The 18,962-nt window shown below is 50.7% G+C and overlaps 2 protein-coding genes across 2 annotated transcripts in view; both read left to right on the top strand.

The window, feature by feature from the left end:
- Positions 1-16,615, top strand: part of TBXA2R (thromboxane A2 receptor) — a 19,071-nt gene extending 2,456 nt beyond the window's left edge. The window contains 2 exon segments of the mRNA XM_083720561.1: positions 13,490-14,419; positions 14,997-16,615. Of these exon segments, the coding sequence (XP_083576687.1) occupies positions 13,490-14,419; positions 14,997-15,266 (1,200 nt within the window). The 3' untranslated portion in view covers positions 15,267-16,615.
- The window catches only part of TEKTIP1 (tektin bundle interacting protein 1), a 209,428-nt gene that overhangs the window by 117,809 nt on the left and 72,657 nt on the right, over positions 1-18,962 (top strand). The gene's annotated exons all lie outside the window — the stretch shown is intronic.

Genomic DNA, 18,962 nt, shown 5'->3' with positions numbered 1-18,962 from the left:
CCCAGCCACTCTGGGCGGCTTCCATAGAAACCAAAAATGCACTAAAATATCAAACATTAAAAACTTCCCTGAAGAGGGCTGCCTTCAGATGTCTTCTAAAAGTCTGGTAGTTGTTGTTCTCTTTGACATCTGATGGGAGGGTGTTCCACAGGGCGGGGGCCACCACCGAGAAGGCCCTCTGCCTGGTTCCCTGTAACTTGGCTTCTTGCAGTGAGGGAACCGCCAGAAGGTCCTCGGAGCTGGACCTCAGTGTCCAGGCTGGACGATGGGGGTGGAGATGCTCCTTCAGGTCTACTGGGCCATTTAGGGCTTTCAAGGTCAGCACCAACACTTTGAATTGTGCTCAGAAACGTCCCGGGAGCCAATGTAGGTCTTTCAAGACTGGTGTTATGTGGTCTCAGCGGCCGCTCCCAGTCCCCAGTCTAGCTGCTGCGTTCTGGATTAATTGTAGTTCCCGGGTCACCTTCAAAGGCAGCCCCACATAGAGCGCATTGCAGTAGTCCAAGCGGGAGCTAACTAGAGCATGCACCACTCTGGCGAGACAGTCTGCAGACAGGGAGGGTCTCATCCTGCGTACCAGGTGGAGCTGCCCTGGACACAGAACTGACCTGCACCTCCATGGACAGCTGTGAGTCCAGAATAACTCCCAGGCTGCTCACCTGGTCCTTCGGGGGCACAGTTACCCTATTCAGGACCAGGGAGTCCTCCCCACCAGCCCACCCCCTGTCCCCCCAAAACAGTACTTAACTGCTCGGTCTTAAGTCAGTCCAGTTTAAGGTTTGTTGTGTTTTTTACAATGGTTCCGAAATTCCCCCCATTCAGTATTTAAAAAGTCCGCCATCTCGGTTTCTTGTTCTTCCGACAAGTTTCTTCTCGTTTGTGAATATTCTGTTAGTTTTAATTGCCAGTCTTCTTCAGTTGGAAATGACTCTTTTTTCCATTTCTGGGCGTATATCGTTCTGGCGGCATAGAAAAACAGTTTCTCCTGATATTTAGGTATCTCTCAGTCCAGTATTCCTAACAGGAGTACTTCCGCTTTCTTAACAATAATAAATAAACTCAGGAGACAAAGAAACAAATGGATAAACGCGAGGAACAAGCATGAATGAATGAATCTTCATTTGCATCAGCCATCGGCCATAGCAATAAAACAACAGTACGATATATAAAGAATGGAAATAAAAAGTCAATTATATACAATACATTTAAGGGTTTTGAATAGTGGACCTTATTCTGATTGCCGCAGCTAAAAACCTTGCCACCTTCGCCGTCACCTGCTCATCTGGATCTGCCAAGAAAAACGACCCTTCTTTCTTTCCTTCCTTCCTTCCTTCCTTCCTTCCTTCCTTCCTTCCTTCCTTCCTTCTTTCCTTCCTTCCTTTCCTCTCTCTCTTTCTCTCTCTCTCCCTTCCTCCCTCCCTTCCTTCCTTCTCTCTCAGTTTCTTTTTCCTTCCTTCCTTCCTTCCTTCCTTCCTTCCTTCCTTCCTTCCTTCCTTCCTTCCTTCTTTCCTTCCTTCCTTCTTTCCTTCTTTCCTTCTCTTTCAGTTTCTTCTTCCTTCCTTCCTTCCTTCCTTCCTTCCTTCCTTCCTTCCTTCCTTCCTTCTTTCTTTCCTTCCTTCCTTCCTTCCTTCCTTTCTCTCTCTCTCTCTCTCTCTCTCTCTCTCTCTCCTCTCCATCTCCCTCCCCCTCCCTCCCTCCCTCCCTCTTTCTTTCTTTCTTTCTTTCTTTCTTTCTTTCTTTCTTTCTTTCTTTCTTTCTCTTTCCCTTCCTTCCTTCCTTCCTTCCTTCCTTCCTTCCTTCCTTCCTTCCTTCCTTTCTTTCTTTCTTTCTTTCTTTCTTTCTTTCTTTCTTTTCCATATCTCTCTTTCTCTCTTTTCCATATATCTCTCTCTCTCTTTTCCATCTCTCTCTCTCTCTCTCTCTCTCTCTCTCTCTCTCTCTCTCTCTCTCATCTTGACCTGCCAAGAGAAAGGACCCTGGGGCAGTGGCTGGGTGACCCGGGATGGACGATAAAAGAGGGGTGATAATCTCATTCCTCAAGTCTTTATCAAGAGGGCAAGCCAGAAGGCATGCGCCACCGATTCGGGACGGCCGTCTCCACAGGGACGTTTTTCGCGTTGGAATCGTCCCTCAAGTCCATCTGAGGGCAAGACATTCAATCTTGTGAGAGTCAAAACGCGTCTATATTTTAGAGCAAGCAAGCGAATCTGAGCTTCTCATTCCCTGCATCCTCAGATCTCTGCTCTCTTTCAGGATTCGAAACACGCTTTTCCTCTTCCCTCCTCCTCTTTCCTTCCTTTCCCCTCTGCAATATGGAGGGTCAGGGGGGAAAAACAAAACACCTTCCATGTGAAACCCTATCCCCCCCACTGCGCCGAAATGAATCTCTCTTGTGTGTCAGCTCGGCTTTCGAGTCTCCAAATATTTGGACGCTCCTTTCAGCCGTCACTTAGCCTGGATCTAAACATTTCGGTTCTTTTTGGCACCCATAAATCTCCCTCCCGTCTTCAAGAGCTTAGGCTGAGCGTTCTTGAGAGGGTGCCGTACAGTTCTGGAATACGCGTGGTGCCTGGAGGTTCAAAAGCAGCCAGGGGCTAAAAAAACACAGAAAACCGGTCGATTCCCAGGGTCTGGGCGCAGAGTAAGGACGGCAGGATCTGTCCCTAGTTTCCCGCGCGTCCACAAAGAACGCCGTGAACCCAGATTGCCGAATCAATCACCGTCATATTTTCAAAACATGCCATGGCCAACTACGAAAAAGAGAGAGGGAAAACGACAACAATTTTGCAAACGACATCAGTCCTGGGAGATTGCATGAAACAGAAAATAAAAAGTTAGGAACGTTGCCGTGATGAAATCCTAGCTCTCCTCTGAGCAAATATTATTTATTGCTCTGACATGAAGCCCAATCTGTGCCAGTTACAGGGAGGGATTTGGGTCGGTCACCCAGATTTTAAGATGCAGCAAAGTTATCTGACCCCTCCGAAACAGGCGTGGAAGGAGAGACTTGATGCAATTCGTGGCAAAACATGAGATAAGGAGATTCTTGCTGAACTGGGCCAGTGTGTAACTTCCAACATTTATCCGATTAAAATAGGCACATCCTATTCAGTAATAGAGACGCGGGTGGCGCTGTGGGTTAAACCACGGAGCCTAGGGCTTGCCGATCGGAAGGTCGGCGGTTCGAATCCCCGCAATGACGGGGTGAGCTCCCGTTGCTCGGTCCCTGCTCCTGCCCACCTAGCAGTTCGAAAGCACCTCAAAGTGCAAGTAGATCAATAGGTACCGCTCCGGCGGGAAGGTAAACGGCGTTTCCGTGCGCTGCTCTGGTTCGCCAGAAGTGGCTTAGTCCTGCTGGCCATATGACCCGGAAGCTGTACGCCAGCTCCCTCAGCCAGTAAAGCGAGATGAGCGCCGCAACCCCAGAGTCGGCCACGACTGGACCTAACGGTCCAGGGGTCCTTTACCTTTTTACCTTTTACCTTTATGTTACTGAGGAAGGAGGGCGAAGGGAAGGGGGCAGATTCAGAGAGGGTGCAAATCGCAAAGGGCACTGAGGCTGCTCTCAGTGTGGATCAGGAGTAAAGGCAAAGGGACCCCTGACCATTAGGTCCAGTCGTGGCTGACACTGGGGTTGTGGCGCTCATCTCGCTTTACTGGCCAAGGGAGCCGGCGTACAGCTTCCGGATCATGTGGCCAGCAGGACTAAGCCGCTTCTGGCGAACCAGAGCAGCACACGGAAACGCCGTTCACCTTCCCGCTGGAGTGGTACCTATTTATCCACTTGCACTTTGAGGTGCTTTTGAACTGCTAGGTTGGCAGGAGCAGGGACCAAGCAACGAGAGCTCACCCCCTTGCGAGGATTCGAACCGCGCAGTGTCTGTGGCACCAAGCTTTGCAGAGTTATCTCTCTTTCCCAGAGCCTTTCCCTTGTATGGCTTGATAACCATAGACCCGCTATCATCCTCCTGCAGCTTGCTGACATTCTTTTCTAATGACCCAGGGGTCGTGACCCGAGTTGTTCCCAGGATCTGGGAAAGGGGTGAGGAGCCGTCATCCTCTTCCACCCGGTGCACAATCCGTTTCTGGAATCTGCAATGTGCCAAGACGGGCTGGTGGCTTATGGGGCGTCGGTAGGGGATTTAGATAAAATGCCACGGGTGGGGTTTTTGGTCTGCTAAAGGCCGTCAGCCGGGAATGCACCATGGAGCCTCCATGGAGCCTAATGAGGGTGAAAAAGGAGAGCGCAAAATATGGTCTGAAGCTCAACATCAAAAAAAGGAAGATCATGGCCTCTGGTCCCGTCACCTCCTGGCAAATAGAAGGGGAAGAAATGGAGGCAGTGAGAGATTTCACTTTCCTGGGATCCATGATCACTGCAGATGGTGACAGCAGCCACGAAATTAAAAGACGCCTGCTCCTTGGGAGAAAAGAGACAACAAACCCAGATTGCATCTTAAGAAGCAGAGACATCACCTTGCCAACAAAGGTCCGTATAGTTCAAGCTCTGGTTTTCCCAGTAGTGATGAATGGAAGTGAGAGCTGGACCACAAAGAAGGCTGATGGCCGAAGAATGGATGCTTTTGAATTCTGGTGCTGGAGGAGACTCGAGAGTCCCATGGACTGCAAGAAGATCCAACCTCTCCATTCTGAAGGAAATCAGCCCTGAGTGCTCACTTGAAGGACAGATCCTGAAGCTGAGGCTCCAAGACTTTGGCCACCTCATGAGAAGAGAAGACTCCCTGGAAAAGAGAGGAAAGATTGAGGGCACAAGGAGAAGGGGACAACAGAGGACGAGATGGTGGGACAGTGTTCTCGAAGCTACCAGCATGAGTTTGACCCAAACTGCGGGAGGCAGTGGAAGACAGGAGGGCCTGGCGTGCTCTGGTCCAGGGGGTCACGAAGAGGCGGACACGACTAAACATCTAAACAACAAGAAAAGGACTCCTGGATGGTTAACTCCAGTAATAATATTAAGTAATATTAAGGCCGTGGAGACGATGCGCAGAAAGGAAGGTAGTGGCCATTGACACTGAGGAGGGTGGAAGGGCGAAATTTGGAGCCTGTTTTTTGCCTCTCAGGTCCGTTCCCAGGCCAGCTCCTCTGTGTTGGCATTTGCGAGGCAAAACAAAACAGCAAATTCCTTCCCTCCAGCGACTCCCGTCCGAGGCTTTCCGAGCTGAGGGGTTTATTTTTAATTTTTGCTAATGGCAGGGTGAGGCCGGCAATCGTGGATGGGAAAGAAGGAAAGCTGGAAGCAGTTTTTGGACCCATTGCTTGGGGACTTTCAGAGGACTCACAGAGGGCCAAGGGACATTCCTTCGGCTTGAGTGTGCCTGGGGGTGTCGGGACGGAGATAAATCGATAAATTTGCCCCGCCTTCCCAGCAAGACGATCGAGTTGGGAGACAGAAGCGGCAAGGCAAAAATGGAACGATGAACGAAGAAAGGGAAGCAAAACGCGGGAATGAATGGGGTTTCAGCTAGCAGGCACCAGCCATTAATTCCCATTAAAGGCAGCTATATGCAATCAGCGCCTTTTGCCGAAAGATTGGAAGCTGTTAGCCCGGCGGCCACATCCCCTCCAACGTTTCTCCCCTGAAAATAGGGACGTCCTATTCCATCCCCTCCAACGTTTCTCCCATGAAAATAGGGACGTCCTATTCCATCCCCTCCAAAGTTTCTCCCCTGAAAATAGGGACGTCCTATTCCATCCCCTCCAATGTTTCTCCTGTGAAAAAAGGGACGTCCTATTCCATCCCCTCCAACGTTTCTCCCATGAAAATAGGGACGTCCTATTCCATCCCCTCCAACATTTCTCCCATGAAAATAGGGACGTCCTATTCCATCCCCTCCAACGTTTCTCCCATGAAAATAGGGACGTCCTATTCCATCCCCTCCAAAGTTTCTCCCCTGAAAATAGGGACGTCCTATTCCATCCCCTCCAACGTTTCTCCCCTGAAAATAGGGACGTCCTATTCCATCCCCTCCAACGTTTCTCCCCTGAAAATAGGGACGTCCTATTCCATCCCCTCCAACGTTTCTCCCCTGAAAAGAGGGACGTCCTATTCCATCCCCTCCAACGTTTCTCCCCTGAAAATAGGGACGTCCTATTCCATCCCCTCCAACGTTTCTCCCCTGAAAATAGGGACGTCCTATTCCACCCCCTTCAATGTTTCTCCTGTGAAAATAGGGACGTCCTATTCCATCCCCTCCAACGTTTCTCCCGTGAAAATAGGGACGTCCTATTCCTTCCCCTCCAACGTTTCTCCTGTGAAAATAGGGACGTCCTATTCCATCCCCTCCAACGTTTCTCCCCTGAAAAGAGGGACGTCCTATTCCATCCCCTCCAATGTTTCTCCCGTGAAAATAGGGACGTCCTATTCCATCCCCTCCAACGTTTCTCCCGTGAAAATAGGGACGTCCTATTCCATCCCCTCCAACGTTTCTCCCCTGAAAATAGGGACGTCCTATTCCATCCCCTCCAACGTTTCTCCCCTGAAAAGAGGGACGTCCTATTCCATCCCCTCCAACGTTTCTCCCCTGAAAAGAGGGACGTCCTATTCCATCCCCTCCAACGTTTCTCCCCTGAAAATAGGGACGTCCCAAGGAAAAGCGGGACCTTCCGGGATCAAATTGGAAACTGGAACTGCTTCTGTAAATCCTGGACTGTCCTTGGAAAACAGGGTCCCATTTTAGGAGACGACACTACAGTGTGTGGAATGTTTTGTATCTCAAGTTGGGGTTTTGAGAGCCGTAAAAAGGGCCCATTCTGGTGCTGGAGGAGTCTCTTGAGAGTCCCATGGACTGCAAGAAGATCAAACCTCTCCATTCTGAAGGAAATCAGCCCTGAGTGCTCACTGGAAGGACAGATCCTGAAGCTGAGGTTCCAATACTTTGGCCACCTCAGGAGAAGAGAAGACTCCCTGGAAAAGACCCTGATGTTGGGAAAGATGGAGGGCACAAGGAGAAGGGGACGACGGAGGACGAGATGGTGGGACAGTGTTCTTGAAGCTACAAACATGAGTTTGACCAAACTGCGGGAGACAATGGAAGACAGGAGGGCCTGGCGCGCTCTGGTCCAGGGGGTCACGAAGAGGCGGACATGACTAAACAACAACAACAAAAAAGGGCGCTGGAGCAGGCTTTCCTGGGAAGTTGGCAACCTAGCCAGCTTCTGAGTTTTCTTGGCTGCTGGATGATTTCTGCATGCCTTTTTCGTTGAGCTGGAGACCTTCCCCCAGGCGTGTTCCTACAAGCCCCAAAGACAGGAATTTAGGTTGTGTCCTCCTCAGTTTCTTCCGGACTTCAGTCGTATATCCACCCGCTCCAAAAGCTACTTTTTGGTTGGACGAGGGATGAATTGGCGCTGTCATAAATTGCCCAGGACACGATCCTCTGCAGAAATCAATTCCTGCGTGGAGCAATTGGGTATGTTTAGATGCAATGGCTGCTTTCTGATATCTGGAAGGAAACAGGGCAAATTTATTTTTTCTCTCTTTTCTCCGGGGGGATGGTGGAAGGAAATCAGGCCCATTCATCCGAATGGGTCTACTCTAAGTAGGACACAGTGCACAGGGGATGGGCAGCAGTACAGTGGCAAAGCGTCGGCTTTGCAGCTCGGAGGTGCTGGGTTCGATTCCTGCCCCCTCCAGGTAAGGCTTGGGTCTGAAACCTCATCCAGCTGCTGTCCGTCAGTGCGGGTGCTATAAGAAAAAGCCGCTCCTTTTCCTTTATGGGGTGTTCCAGAGCCCGTCTTGAGTCCTTAAGTGGGTTCCCTATTGGTAGGAGAAAATAACAGGCCAAGCAGACAACACAAAAGGAAAGAGGAATGAGGAGGGAAGAGGAAACCGAGCGAGCTCAGGCTCCCAAACTCTTTCGCTTGTAGTTTCTACAATCTCCAGATGTAATATCTGGTTATGCAATGTGAGAAACGTGAGGCTGGACCATCTTTCCGACGAGTTATTTATGAAATAGAGGACATCTTAGCATGGTCTTGTTATAAGGAAAAAAACAGCTCCTTTTCCCTTATGGGGTATCTAAGAGCCCATGATTATGATCTACGTATGTGTGAGGATAATTGTTAAAAGTAAATAATAATAATAATAATAATAATAATAATAGTAATAATAATAATAATAGGACAATATGAAACAGACATGGGTTCCCCAAATTATTCTGGGAGTTGCAGTTTGCCCAGGGGGCTGAGAGGTATACTAGGAGGCCCCCTCTAATTTTCCGGACTGAGCCGCAATTTTATTTATTTTCTACATCTCTGTTTCCTTCCTTTCCTCCACCCAGCTCAAGGTGGTAAGCATTATTCTTCTCCCCATTTTAATCCCCTGTGAGGCAGGCTAGGCTGAGCGACCGGCTCACCCAGCGAGCTTGCGTGGGGGGTGGAATTCGAACCTGGGTCTCTCCCCAGGGCCTGGCCCCGAGACTCTAACCACTGCACGGCGCTGCCTCTCTGCGTTCTCGGCAAAGAGGGACGGGGTTGGTCAACCGCCCTGGGCCGTTCCAGCCTTCCCCATGGGTGTTAAGAAACCTCTGGGCGGTTTCTGGCGTTCCTCGCTTTTCCCAGCTGCCAGCCAGATGTGACATTTTCCCCCGCGAAAAAGGCAAGGCTCTCTTTTCCAGACCGTTTTCGGCCGGGGCGACCCAGGCGGGCCGCCAGAGATGGGGATTGATGGGGTGTGCGTCGGTTCTCCCCCTCGAGCCAGATTTCTGCCCCTCCGTGACTTATTAGCTGCCGTCTAAGCCTCTGGAGATTTGCGCGATCATCTCTCGTTCTCTTGGCCCGTGGCCTCGTTCCTTTTCTAGCTTTCCAGACCAAGTGCTCCCTTGCAAGGAAGACGCTACGAAGGGCTTTGAGTCATTTCAAAATGATTTCGGAATTTCAGTTTGCAGATGTGCTTCCTTTCCTTTCCTTTCCTTTCCTTTCCTTTCCTTTCCTTTCCTTTCCTTCCTTCCTTCCTTCCTTCCTTCCTTCCTTCCTTCCTTCCTTCCTTCCTTCCTTCCTTCCCTCCTTCTCTCTCTCTCCTTCCTTCCTTCTTTCCTTCCTTCCTTCCTTCCTTCCCTTCCTTCCTTCCTTCCTTCCTTCCCTCCCTCCCTCCTTCTCTCTCTCTCCTTCCTTCCTTCTCTCTCTCCTTCCTTCCTTCTCTCTCTCCTTCCTTCCTTCCTTCCTTCCTTCCTTCCTTCCTTCCTTCCTTCTCTCTCTCTCCTTCCTTCCTTCCTTCCATCCATCCTTCTCTCTCCTTCCTTGCTTCCTTCCTTCCCCCTCTCTCTCCTTCCTTCCTTCCTTCCTTCCTTCCTTCCTTTCTTTCTTTCTTTCTTTCTTTCTTTCTTTCTTTCTTTCTTTCTTTCTTTCTTTTCCATATCTCTCCTTCTCTCTTTTCCATCTCTCTCTCTCTCTCTCTCTCTCTCCTTCCTTCCTTCCTTCCTTCCATCCATCTTCTCAGACTTGTAAACAACTAAAAGCATTGGCAGGGTTTTTTAAAAAGCGCTTGCAACATAGCAAGAACCATGGTGAGTTTTAAGGAAATATTGAGAATATTATACAATATTCAGCTGGAAAAGAATATCTAGGGAAACCATGGAGAGAAGTTCTGGGATTCAGAGAATCCTGTGTGTAGAATGATTATGATTTATGTGTGATTATAATTGTTAAAAGTACCTAATAATAATAATAGAACAATATGAAACAGCCATGGGTTTATATACTTATTTACCTGTTTGCCTTGTACATTTATGAACATTTATTTTATATATATTCCTGCCAACCTAGCAGTTCGAAAGCACGTCAAAGTGCAAGTAGATAAATAGGTACCGCTCCGGCGGGAAGGTAAACGGCGTTTCCGTGCGCTGCTCTGGTTCGCCAGAAGCGGCTTAGTCCTGCTGGCCACATGACCCGGAAGCTGTACGCCGGCTCCCTCGGCCAGTAAAGCGAGATGAGCGCCGCAACCCAGAGTCGGCCATGACTGGACCTAATGGCCAGGGGTCCCTTTACCTTTATTTTATATATATAAGACCTTAGAATTACTGTAACAGTAGACAAAACTGAACTGGATGCTCAGACTGTACAAGGGCAGCTTCTGACGTCGATATGTTCCTTTTCCGGCGGTCTTTCCATTCCGTCTTTCTTCATGTACTGAAAAAGCACCTGCCCCCCCCAAATAAAATTCTGGGAACTGTAGTTTCTGCTGGGAGTTGTAGCGCCATGAAAGTACAGTTCCTAGATTCTCTGGGATTCAAGTGGGTGGCATGGATGGCGTCAGTGGCGAGCTATGAGATGGGGCTGCACAGCTTCTGTTTCCTGACCCCTTGCTCCCAGCGGGACGCTCCCTCCTTAAATAAATTTGTGCTTCTAAGGGCGGGCCGTCCCAGCTGGTTGCCCCCGGCCCCAAAGCCTTGGCTGGCTTCTCCTGATCTTGCGTCAGTTCCTGGAAGCAATAGGAATTCCTACTTTATTACAGCCTTGATTTACGGTCCGAGGGAAAGCAGTTGCGATGTTTGTCTGATCCGCGGGGTCAAATGTCTGCGGGGCAATCTCACACATGCCGAGGGCCGATCCTGGCCCCTCGGGGAGATTCCCGGAATCGGAGGAAGCAAATGCTCCGTTCTCGCAAGCGCTCCGATCCTAAGCCATAGGCAAAAGCGCAGGATGGGAGCGATGCAGCGGCGGGGAAAAGCCGAATGCAATTCTAGGCTGCGTCAACAGAAGTCTAGTGTCCAGATTTAAGTCATAAAAGTAAAGGGACCCCTGACCGTTAGTTCCAGTCGTGGCCGACTCTGGGGTTGCGGCGCTCATCTTGCTTTACTGGCCAAGGGAACCGGCGTACAGCTTCCGGGTCATGTGGCCAGCAGGACTGAGCCACTTCTGGCAAACCAGAGCAGCGCACGGAAACGCCGTTTACCTTCCCGCCGGAGTGGTACCTATTTATCTGCTTGCACTTGGACATGCTTTCGAACTGCTAGGTTGGCAGGAGCAGGGACCGAGCAACGGGAGCTCACCCTGTCATTGCGGGGATTTGAACCGCCGACCTTCTGATCGGCAAGTCCTAGGCTCTGTGGTTTAACCCACAGCGCCACCCGCGTCCCTGATTTAAGTCATAGTCCCGCTCTATTCTGCCTCGGTCAGACCACGCCTGGAATACTGTCCTGTTCTGGGCGCCTCAATTTAAGAAGGAGGTTGACAAGCAGGAAGGTGGGCAGAGGAGGGAGGGTCTGGAAACCGAGCCTGTTGAGGAATGGTTGAAGGAGGGATGTTTGGGGAGGGATGGAGACAAGATCTGGGAACAAACCCGTCCATCACCGATGTCTTGGGATAACTTAGGGGCTGTTGGACTGCTGCAAAGCTGGATACAAGTTCTTTTAAACAATGCAAAGAACAGGGGATTATCCTAACTTTCCACAAATGGTTTAGCTCAAGCTGTTGAGCAGAAGCCAATGGCAGTCTGGCTGGGGTCCCAATTCTCGCTGACTAGACATCAGGAGAAGCTTTTGGAGCGGCAAGATCTTTTTGACAGCGGGACTGAGTCCTTCAGAAGGTGGAGCGTTCTCCTTCCTTGGAGGTGTTATCTATCTATCATCTATCTATCTATATCTATCTATCATCTATTTATCTATCTATCTATCATCTATCTATCATCTATCTATCTATCTATATCTATCTATCTATCTATCTATCTATCTATCTATCTATCTATCTAATAATTTATTATTTATACCCCGCCCATCTGGCTGAGTTTCCCCAGCCACTCCGAATCAAGTGTTAAAAACAATACAGCGTTAAATATTAAAAACTTCCCTAAACAGGGCTGCCTTCAGATGTCTTTTAAAGATAGGATAGCTGCTTATATCCTTCACATCTGATGGGAGGGTGTTCCACGGTGCGGACTCCAACACCGAGAGGACCCTCTGCCTGGTTCCCTGTAGCCTCACTTCTCGCAATGAGGGAACCGCCAGAAGGCCCTCAGTGCTGAATCTCAGTGTCTGGGCTGAACGATGGGGGTGGAGACGCTCCTTCAGATATTCTGGACCGAGGCCGTTTAGGGCTTTCAAGGTCAGCACCAACACTTTGAATTGTGCTCGGAAACGTCCTGGGAGCCAATGTAGGTCTTTCAGGACCGGTGTTATGTGGTCTCGGCGGCCGCTCCCAGTCCCCAGTCCAGCTGCCGCATTCAGGATTAGTTGCAGTTTCCGGGTCACCTTCAGAGCTAGCCCCACGTAGAGAGCATTGCAGTAGTCCAAGCAGGAGATAACTAGAGCATGCACCACTCTGGCCAGACAGTCCGCAGGCAGGTAGTCCACTAAAAACATTTAAGTTCCAACAATCATTTAACATAACTTTTTATCTTATACAACATTTTAGAATTCCGTCAACAACCTCTGAAGATTCTCCGTTCTTTTATCATTTGCTCTGCATTTCTTAATTTCTCTATTACTTTTCATTGTCCTTAACTAATAATTATTTTCAAAGCCTTCCTTGCAATATTTCATATTAAGTCCTCCTTCTTGCAGTCCTGCTGGCGTAATCTGTTTATCAGAATCGCTTTTCAAATGGTCCAAATATTTACAGTGGTACCTCGGGTTACATACGCTTCAGGTTACAGACTCTGCTAACCCAGAAATAGTGCTTCAGGTTAAGATATGATGCTTTTTCTTTTTTCTAATTTTGTTTTTGTTTAATGGGTTTTATTTTTCTGTTTTATTTTTCTGTTATTTTTATTCTTTTTTTATATTGTGGTGTGTTGCTTGGTTTTTGTTTAACGTGGTATGTTCATTTTTCTTTTTGTAATTGTTGAAACTTTAATAAATATCATTAAAAAAAAGAAATAGTGCTTCAGGTTAAGAACTTTGCTTCAGGATGAGAACAGAAATCGTGCTCCGGTGGTGCGGCAGCAGCAGGAGGCCCCATTAGCTAAAGTGGTGCTTCAGGTTAAGAACAGTTTCAGGTTAAGAACGGACCTCCAGAACGAATTAAGTACTTAACCCGAGGTACAACTGTACTCCAGTCCTCTAAGAATCTCTGATCCCGCAGGTTCCGAATACTTCCTGTTCATTTATCGAGTTCTGCACAGTCCACTAATTTCATTTGCCGTTCTTCTTCCGTCGGTAATTCTGAACGGTCCGAATTGGGTGTTGCTTTGTGACAATTTGTTGGGTCTCTGTACCTCGGGTTACATACGCTTCAGGTTACAGACTCCGCTAACCCAGAAATAGCGCTTCAGGTTAAGAACTTTGCTTCAGGATAAGAACAGAAATTGCGCTCCGGCGGCACAGCAGCAGCAAGAGGCCCCATTAGCTAAAGTGGTGCTTCGGGTTCAGAACAGTTTCAGGTTAAGAACAGACCTCCGGAATGAATTAAGTACTTAAACCGAGGTACCACTGTAAAGATTGACCGACTGATTGATTGATTGATTGATTGATTGATTGATTGATAAACAGGTTTTCCAGATGAGACCTGACCCTTTCCCTCTCTCTCTGCTCAGAGCCGGCACCCAACCACCGAGACTGACCCCAACGCACCGCGCAATGGGCGCCACGAGACCACCGGCCGCCTCCTCGTGCCCAGGAGGACCCCTCAGCGAGTCTCCTTCCCCAGGACCGCGCTGAGCGCCGGGACGATGTCAAACTCCACTCAGAACCGCTCCCTCGGCTCCTGCTTCCGGGGCGCCAACGGCACGGAGGCATACCGCGGCGACGCAGCCGCCTCGCCGTGGTTTTCCACCATCTTCGGCCTCATTGGCCTCTCCTCCAACCTCTTCGCTTTCTGCGTGTTGGTCAACTCCTCCCGGAAGATGCACAGCCGCTCGCGCTCGTCTTTCCTGGTCTTCCTCTGCGGGCTGGTGGCCACCGACTTCATGGGCCTCCTGTTGACCTTCTCCATCGTGGTCCCGTACCACTTCACCCGCTTCGACTGGAGGCTGGTGGACCCTGGTTGCCACCTCTGCAACTTCATGGGCTTGGTGATGGTCTTCTTCGGACTGTGCCCCTTGCTCCTCGGTGCCACCATGGCCGGAGAACGTTTCCTGGGCATCAACCGACCCTTCTCCCGCTCCACCAAGATGACCAAACGGCGGGCATGGACGCTGGTGGGGCTGGTGTGGGCCGGGGGCTTCGTCCTCGGCTTGTTGCCCGTCTTCGGCCTGGGCGACTACACCTTGCAGTACCCCAACTCTTGGTGCTTCCTGACGCTGCTCCACGACCCCAGGAACGTGGTCTTCTGCCTGATCTTCGCTCTTCTCGGCCTCTTCTGTGTGGGCCTCTCCTTCCTGCTCAACACGATCAGCGTGGTCACCCTCTGCCGCGTCTACCACGACTCCGAGTCCGTCCAGCGGCGGCGAGACAGCGAGGTGGAGATGATGGTGCAACTGCTAGGCATCATGGTCATTGCCAGCGTCTGCTGGCTCCCCCTGCTGGTGAGTGAGTGGCTCGGCCACAGAAGGAGAACCTAGATAGATAGATAGATGATAGATAGATAGATGGATTGATAGATAGATGGATGGATAGATGAATAGATAGATGATAGATGATAGATAGATAGATAGATAGATAGATAGATAGATAGATAGATAGATGATAGATGATAGATACCGTATTTTTTGCTCTATAAGACTCACCTTTCCCCTCCTAAAAAGTAAGGGGAAATGTGTGTGTGTCTTATGGAGCGAATGCAGGCTGTGCAGCTATCCCAGAAGCCAGAACAGCAAGAGGGATTGCTGCTTTCGCTGCGCAGCGATCCCTCTTGCTGTTCTGGCTTCTGAGATTCAGAATATTTTTTTTCTTGTTTTCCTCCTCCCAAAACTAGGTGCATCTTGTGGTCTGGTGCGTCTTATAGAGCAAAAAATACTTGTGGGAGTCATCGGCATGAACTGCAGTTTTGCACATCAATGAAAACCTTTCTAATGCCCATGACCCTAATGGTCAGGGGTCCCTTTACCTTTAATATACCATCTATACATCATTTTCATCATATTCTCTTTCACTGTCCTGCAGATCCTCATTGCGCAGACAGCGCTCCAGGCTCCCCGAGGCGACTTGCCGATCAACCAGATCCCCCGGGACACCGAAATCCAGCTCCTCATCTACCTTCGAGTAGCAACCTGGAACCAGATCCTGGATCCCTGGGTCTACATCCTCTTCCGACGGGCGGTGCTGCGAAGGATCTACCCCAGTTTCAAAGCGCGGCCCTCCATCGTCTCGCTGTACCCGGTGCTCAACCCGTCCTTGAGGAGGAAATTCACCCAGGAGTCTGTGCTCCAGTAGGACAGGGGGTCTGCGACGGCAGGAGGGGAGGGGAAAGTGGTACAGCCCCTCTGTGGTCACGGCGAAGCCCGCCGGCGCCCACATCTCGGAAGCATCTCAGCTCCGATGTGCGCTACTCCATGCTATAAACAGGGCGACGAAGGCTCTCTCAATTTCCCGCTGCCCATGCCAACTGCACGCTGGTCTGTGCCCCTTCGCAGGGCCGGATCCCCAATTCCAAACAGGTGACCCCCTAACCTAGCATGAGCTGCGATTCCTTTATTTCCTGGGGTTCGGCTAAACTTCTCTCAGGGTTCCCAAGTTTGTGAGTCGGTTCCGAACGGAAGAAGGAGCCGGGTATGTTTTCGCCTCCTCCGGCGATCTTAATCCCGGCTAGAATGTAGGCTAAGGTGACCAGATTTTTTTCCAATGAATTTGGGGGCGCTTTTCAACTTCCTACTAAACAGATGGATTTTGTCAAAGGACTGATCTGTAAATCAGGGAAACGGGGACGTCTGGTAACCTTAATGTAGGCGGGTAAAAGATAAAGGGACCCCTGACCATTAGGTCCAGTCGTGGCCGACTCTGGGGTTGCGGCGCTCATCTCGCTTTACTGGCCGAGGGAGCCGGCGTACAGCTTCCGGGTCATGTGGCCAGCTTCTGGCGAACCAGAGCAGCACACAGAAACACCGTTTACCTTCCCGCCGGAGCGGTACCTATTTATCTACTTGCACTTTGATGTGCTTTTGAACTGCTAGGTTGGCAGGAGCAGGGACCGAGCAACGGGAGCTCCAACCGTCATTGCGGGGATTCGAACCGCCGACCTTCTGATCGGCAAGCCCTAGGCTCTGTGGTTTAGACCACAGCACCACCCGCGTCCTATTAAAACTTTTGATAATAAACCTGATTTGGAATGGGGCGGTTGGATCATTTCGATCGCAGTGGGAAGTAGAATTCATTGGGTCTTCCTCCCGTTGGCTCTGGCGCCTCCTGCTGTTGACCTCCCACATCACACCCTCCGGGTCCCAGGGTGGTGATACTCACATGCATGCCCGCTCTGCCTCATCCTGCGCCCCCTTCGACATCTGATCCTGAGCTCCAGAGCTCTCCTCCCCATGTTGTGTTGGTGGCATAAAAAAATATAGCATGTTTAAAAACGGGCACGTTGAGCCTGAACGCTCACTTAGGGACAGGACGAGTGGACAGTGTGGTTGTCTTTCCGACAGACATTGTGGGTGGCGCTTGGACGCTCTGTATCCTGCAGCCGGAATTGGGGGGTCCCTGGACCGTTGTGGGGAGAGGGAACGACACAACTGCATGGATTTGTGCATGCGTAATTGTTGCCGTAATAAAGCCTGTGGAGTCTCCTGTCTGTGGTCGTTGGTGGTGGTTGTTTTTCTGAGAGGGGGTGCCGGTTGGGTGCAGGGGGGGAAAGCAGCCTAGGGGACCCCCCCCCCAAGGGAAGAAGGCTCAGAGCCCAGGGATGGGTGGTGGGACGACGACGAGCGGTCAGAGGGAGAAGGCTGCAAGAGGAGGTGTTGGAAGAGGAAACAGGGCTTAGTGAGCGGGGAAGAGTCTGTGCCAGAGAGCAGTCCAGACTCGGAGACAGAAGCAGAGGCTGGGAAGGAGGGGATGCTCCTTTCAGTGGGGCCAAGTTGCTGAAGAAGCCAGGGGGTCTCCCCCTCCTGCCTGCTCCCCTCATCTCCCAAAACCAGGAGGAACCAGGAGGAATGGTGTTGGGGGGGGGAAGCAGCCTAGGGGACCCCCAAAGGAAGAAGGCTCAGAGCCTGGGGATTGGTGGTGGGATGACAGCAAGTGGTCAGAGGGTGAAGACTGGGAGGTGGAGGTGTTGGAAACCAAAGAGGCGACAGGGCTTAGTGAGCGGGGAAGAGTCTGAGCCAGAGAGCAGTCCAGATTCGGAGGCAGAAGTGGAAGCAGGGGCGGAGGAGGGAGTCCAAGAAGCAGAGAGGCATCCAGCTGGGGAAGAGGCAAGGAGGTCTCCCCCTCCTGCCGCAACAAGCTCCCCGGTCTCCCAGAACCAGAAGCGGCATGGAAAGGGCGGCGGTTAGGTTGGCTTCCGGCTGGCGCCGTCTCCGATTGCATGGGGGAAATCCTGGAGAGGGTGGGACTTAAGATGGCTGTGGGGAGCGGGGATTTTCAGCCTTGGCAACTGATCTATGGGGCAAGACCTACAGGGGATGAGCCGCTGTGCTCATTAGGCCTGACAGCCCACCAAGTCCTTGTGGACCGCGCTCTTGCTAATAATTCCAATTTGAACAGGGCGATTTGTTGCCGGTTCCCTCCTCGTAACGGTTTAGGGTTTGTCCCCTCGTCAGCGTAACAAAGGCACTTAAGCTGGAATTTCGTCTTGGTCCAGTATATCTGAAGGAGCGTCTCCACCCCCATCGTCCAGCCCGGACACTGAGGTCCAGCTCCGAGGGCCTTCTGGCGGTTCCCTCCCTGCGGGAAGTGAGGTTACAGGGAACCAGGCAGAGGGCCTTCTCAGTGGTGGCGCCCGCCCTGTGGAACGCCCTCCCACCAGATGTCAAAGAGAACAACAACTACCAGACCTTTAGAAGACATCTGAAGGCAGCCCTGTTTAGGGAAGCTTTTAATGTTTGATGTATTTTAATATTTTTTTGGAAGCCGCCCAGAGTGGCTGGGGAAGCCCAGCCAGATGGCCGGGGTGTAAATAATAAATTGTTGTTGTTGTTGTTGTTATTTGGGGCACGCACAAGCACATCCCAGCATGCAGCTCAGAAACCCCGGCCTCCAGGCCTCAAAGGGAAGAATGGATTGGGAAGGCTGTGCAAGTTAGTAGTCCTCATGGTTGCGAATAGATGGAGCGGGGCCAAGAGGCAGAGAGGAGTCCGGCTGGGAAAGAGGCAAGCAGGTCTCCCCCTCCTGCTGGGACCAGCTCCCCTCCCTGCTTGTCTCGCAGAACCAGGAGCGGCGTGAAAAGGGCGGAGGGGAGGTTAGGTTCACACAGGCGCAGTCTCCGATTGCTTGGGAACAGCCCTGGAGAGGAGCGAGACTTGGGAAGCTGCGTGGAGCTCTTGGCAACCGAATTTCATTTGCCAAAGAAAACCACCAGTCCGTGTGGCCCAGGGCTGTCTGCACGGGCCGGCAGCATCTCTCCACGTTTCCAGGCTATCCAACGCATCTCTCCGAACCTTCGTGGGAGATACTATTATCTTCCACCCGGGACCTTTTGCACGCACAGCTGGTGCTCTGCCTACTGAGCTGCACTGCCCTTGTAGAAACGATGCACAACCCTTTTTTAAAAAAAGAGGAATGGTTTTTAAATAACTTTTTTAATTATTTCAAAAACAAACCAACAAAACTTTATGTACATTGCAGTCAAAGGCAGGAGAGTTGACTTGCGGAAGGTTGAGGGGCTTCCTTCTGAGAAAATTAGTGTTGACATTACCTTTTATTTTTTGATTACGATGCTGGTTTTTCATTAACGTGAAGCTTTGCTGCAAAAAAACAGTGCATGTGAGCGATTGGGCTGAGGTTCGGGTTCATGTGGACCTGAGCACGGGGGGGTGGGGGGTGGGAAGCCTCACAAAATAAGGTGGTCCATGGAGGTCCATTTTGGGGGACATACACAAAAATCTCCTTTGCAGAAATATTTGTGTTGCCGGCATTGGGGGGAGAAAATGCATGGATCAGCAAAGCCAAGCACAGCCTTCCGAAGAAGATCTCGGCCCCCCT

Source organism: Podarcis gaigeae (assembly GCF_964106915.1).
Source record: "Podarcis gaigeae genome assembly, chromosome: 18".
NCBI classification, from domain to species: domain Eukaryota; kingdom Metazoa; phylum Chordata; class Lepidosauria; order Squamata; family Lacertidae; genus Podarcis; species Podarcis gaigeae.
Note: the sequence above shows the minus strand (reverse complement) of the source record. Positions and strands in the feature narration are given on the sequence as shown.